Source organism: Ailuropoda melanoleuca, chromosome 13, assembly GCF_002007445.2.
Source record: "Ailuropoda melanoleuca isolate Jingjing chromosome 13, ASM200744v2, whole genome shotgun sequence".
In the NCBI taxonomy this organism is placed as follows: domain Eukaryota; kingdom Metazoa; phylum Chordata; class Mammalia; order Carnivora; family Ursidae; genus Ailuropoda; species Ailuropoda melanoleuca.
In genome coordinates this window covers 66,035,754-66,039,946 of record NC_048230.1, presented here as the reverse complement: position 1 = coordinate 66,039,946, position 4,193 = coordinate 66,035,754, and the positions used below count along the sequence as shown (strand labels likewise).

At 52.2% G+C, this 4,193-nt stretch overlaps 1 protein-coding gene across 3 annotated transcripts in view; it reads right to left on the bottom strand.

Annotated features, from left to right (window-relative positions):
* Positions 1-4,181, bottom strand: part of KIAA1755 (KIAA1755 ortholog) — a 42,224-nt gene extending 38,043 nt beyond the window's left edge. For all 3 annotated transcript variants that reach the window (XM_011219612.3, XM_034640597.1, XM_034640598.1), the window contains exon 1: positions 3,925-4,181. In XM_011219612.3, the coding sequence (XP_011217914.2) occupies positions 3,925-3,927 (3 nt within the window). In that variant the 5' untranslated portion in view covers positions 3,928-4,181. The remainder of the gene's footprint in view (positions 1-3,924) is intronic.
* Between the last annotated feature and the right edge of the window lie 12 nt (positions 4,182-4,193).

Here is a 4,193-nt window from a genome sequence, read left to right as displayed (position 1 = left end):
TTCCTCTCCCACTCCCCCTGCTTGTGTTCCCTCTCTCGCTGGCTGTCTCTATCCCTGTCGAATAAATAAATAAAAATCTTTTAAAAAAGAGAAGAAGAAGAAGAAGAAACTGGAAAAACAGCCCAGACGCAGTGAACTGCGAAGCACGTGGGTGTTAGAAGACCCACATTCGAGTCCAGCTCTGTCATGTGTCATCTGTGCAACCCTGAGCANAAAAAACAAAGAAGAAGAAGAAGAAGAAACTGGAAAAACAGCCCAGACGCAGTGAACTGAGAAGCACGTGGGTGTTAGAAGACCCACATTCGAGTCCAGCTCTGTCATGTGTCATCTGTGCAACCCTGAGCAAGTCACTTCACCTGTCCAGGGCTTACTTTTGTGTTGGTTCCTTTCTCTCCCTATCCCTTTTGCCCCTGCCCTGGGGCTCACCATCACCCACCCAAAACACATTATGATAAAAGCAATTATAACTAGAACTTCTTCCTGAGCAAGCTTCTGTATCAGGCTTTATCCTAAGCGCTTTTCATTATTTTATTAACATTATTTTATTTCATCTTCCCAACAAGTCTATGGGATGGGTATTTTTATTCCCATTTTACAGGTTAAGAAATGGAGCCCAAGGCTCTACCACCAGGAAATGGCAGAGCTGGGTATGAACATGGCATATCGCTACCTGCTCTTCTGTCCCTTCCCCAGGCTGGGCTCTCCTCTGGCCACTACAATGGCCTTTTAACACACAGACGTGATTGTGACCTTCCACTGCTCAGCAACCTTGAGTGGCTCCCCACTGCCTTAGCGACTCAGCCTGCCACTAGTGGCCGTCAGTCCACACCAGCATACCTTTCCTGCTTCTTCTGACACACTTGACACTCTAGCCCAGGGCTTCCCAATCACCCATGTACCCCATGCATGAGTTTTTCTTGCTGTTCATACATCCCAATTTATTTGACTTGATATTGATTATTATTCACTTCACATTTGTCTTTTTGTCAATTCATTTCCAACTTAAATCCATTGGTTTTTATTTATCATCATGTGTTCCTGCTGCTTAAATCACTTCCTACCACTCACTAAGATGAAAAACTGTAAATAAAAACATTCATCTGAAGTCTCCCCACCCAGGACCCATGGTGGCTGCCCACTTTGAGAAGTGCTGCCTGAGCTCACATTGCGCCCTTCCCTGGACTGGGCGAGCTCCTTCCCACCCTTCAGAGCCCCGCTCAACCCACATCTGTTCCCTTTTCACCACACATATGCTTCCAGGCAAACAGAGGGACTCCCATCGCCCACCGCCCAGCCTGGAAATCTCAGCGAAAAGTGGGCACTAGGTGCCCCCAGCGCCAGGACCAGGGCTGACTCTTTCACACGCAGGTCCTTACATGGGGCCGGGCACACAGTATGTGCGTTGGGTACTTTGGCAATGGTGAATGAATTGAATTCAACCAGCGTTTGTCAAAGTGTGGGAGAGGATGTCAGGTGACTCGCAAGATGTGTTGGGGAGGACATGAACTCTACGTGAAATCACAGAAAGTTACCCCAACTCTTGTCTAGTCCTTCTGAGAACACTAAAGAGAAAGTCTCAGTTCAGGGCCAGGATATCTTAAAACACGTCTCAGACATTCAGTGATTACTCCTTTTAACAAAAAGAAAGCAGTCCTCCCACATGGAATCATCCAGAGCCAACCCCATCGAGCCAGAATTTACTAACACAAATTTGCCTCCGTCATGTACAGTTTTACAGTTACTTTGTGTTTATGACAATGGATACTGATTTTTCATGGTCGTGATATAAAATGTTTTATTTAAATATATCTTTAAGTGTATAAGGTAAGCTGATTAAAAGAAAAATATTAAGCAAATAATAATTTTAATGTTGTTCTTTCTTCATAATACCTTATCCAGAAAGTGAATATGCAAAAATTGTTATGATAGTACTGAAAGTTCGGGAATGTGAAACAGGATAAGCCGAAAGCCCCTTGGTCATAAGATGCTCTGACAGTGGACTGCCCCAGAGCCCTGGGTAGCCTTTAATCAAATCATCCCAGGGAAAGAACAACTGTGATGGGGCCATGAAGGAAAGATACATGGCATGCTGGAGTGGGAGTCAGGGAAATTGGGAAAGGCTTTCCTGAGGATGTGATACTCGGGTGGAGATGTACAGGGCGGACAGGAATTCCTCAGGTGAAGGGGTGCCACCCCAGCAGGAACAGCATATGCAAAGGCCCTGTGGCAGGAGGGAACGTGAACGATAAGAGGCTCTGAACCAAGGTCAGAGTGGCTGAAGTACCGAGGTGAGGCCAGAGAGGTGGGAAGGTAACAAAGGTGGGAGAAAAGTCTGTCCATCATTCTTATTCGGGAAAGAGTTGCTCAGCCTTTTTGGGGGAGCCACCCAGGGCCTGACTCTTGATCTGAGGGTCTGGCGTTCAGCAAGGAGTTTCTGGATTCTAAAAGTAATGACTGAGTTAGGTCCAAAACTAGGGAAGGTTCAGCAAACATCGCTTGGTGCAGATGTGGTTCTGGGTGGCCAGGACCACTGAATGCATGTTCAGAACTCCAGCTGTCTTATCTCCCACTTCCTGGTTGGGTGACCTTGGGCAGCCACTGAAGCTCCCAGAGCCTCGGGTCCCATCTGCCGGGTGGAGAAACCAGCAGGTCTATTTTTAGGGCTGGTGTGAGTTACCTGAGCTCCTGCATGTAAATCGCCGGGCACCGCGCCTTGCCTGTGATGAGAGGTGAGGAACCGTGAGCTAAGATTTCTGTCCAACAGCTCGGGCAGCAATGTGCGTCGTGCACGGTCCTGCTGGTGTGTGACCCTAGCAGCCTGGTTTTGCAATATGTCTGTGGTGTGGATGCCGGTGGATGCCCATATTTTAGCAGTAGGGACAGCAGGTGGTTAAGCCGTGTGTGTGTCAGAGGGCACGTGTGTTCAGCTGTGGGAGTCAAGGGGAACACGCGCTGGTGGGCTCTGCATGGGTGTATACCCGTCTAAACAGAATTCTTCTGCACCGAGTGAAAACCCACCCAAATTCAACACGGTCCATCTGTCAAGGGGTTAAAGCCTTGGCCTGTCTTCACAGCACTTTTCCAAATCCCTGCGCCCTGGGGCTCCCGGGCCTGTTCGGAACTGGGCTGTGATTCCCTGAAAACAGACTTTTCTTTCTTTCCGTGTGCCCAGGTACTGGCACGCGCGGGCACATACACACACACACACACACACACACACCTCTCCCACAACATCTCAACCTTATGGAGGGGCCAGCCAAGGAAGCCACAGTATGGAGGTATCACCCTCCTTCTTTCCCCTCTCCTAAGTCTACCTCCCCCACCCCCCTGTTCCCATGAGACCACCTAACGTCAGGACTAGGTGCACACCTAACTTTCCTGCCCTGCGTCTAAAGTGGCCAAACCACCCCCAGTTTTTGTGAGCAACTCCCTCCTCTCCACTGGGCACCGCACCGGGAGGGGCCTTCCGCCCCTATCTCCATCCACACCCTGTGTGGAGACAGTAGGCATACCTGACCCTCAGCGCCAAGCCCAAAACGCAACAGCACCCCGCGTTTTATCTAAGGCCCAGGGGCTAGGGCTCCAGCTCTGATCTGTGCCTGGATGGGGCGACATCAAAGTTCAGTCATCCAATCTTACCCAGTCACTTCGCCCCTGGAGAGACAGGGCCCAGACAGGAAAGACGACATGGCCAGAGGGAGGTCCCCGCACCCGCACCCCCACCCCCATCTTCCCCGGATCNGACAGGAAAGACGACATGGCCAGAGGGAGGTCCCCGCACCCGCACCCCCACCCCCATCTTCCCCGGATCCTGGTGGGGGGCAGTTAACACAGAGGGTCATAGCATAAAAGGTGGGGGTCCGCCCTGGACACCGCCACCAAAAGGGGACAGAGCGAAGTGGTCCAGGCCTTGGCAGGCGTTACCATGTGACGGGCTGCTCCTCTCCGGGGCGCCGGATCAGTCGGTCCGCAGGTCGGTCTCTCCTGAGCGGCCCCTTCCTAGCACTGGAGCTAGCGGTGCGGGCTGGCCCGGGTAGGGGAGGCCAGGGACCCAGGGACAGAGCCCGACAGAGCCGGCGAGACGAGACTGGAGGCACGGCGAGGCGAGCGGGGGCCGCGGGCGGCCGCAGGGGCGGGTCGGAGCGCTGCTCCCCGCGCGGGACGGGGCGGCGCGACGGCGGCCCCTTTGTGGC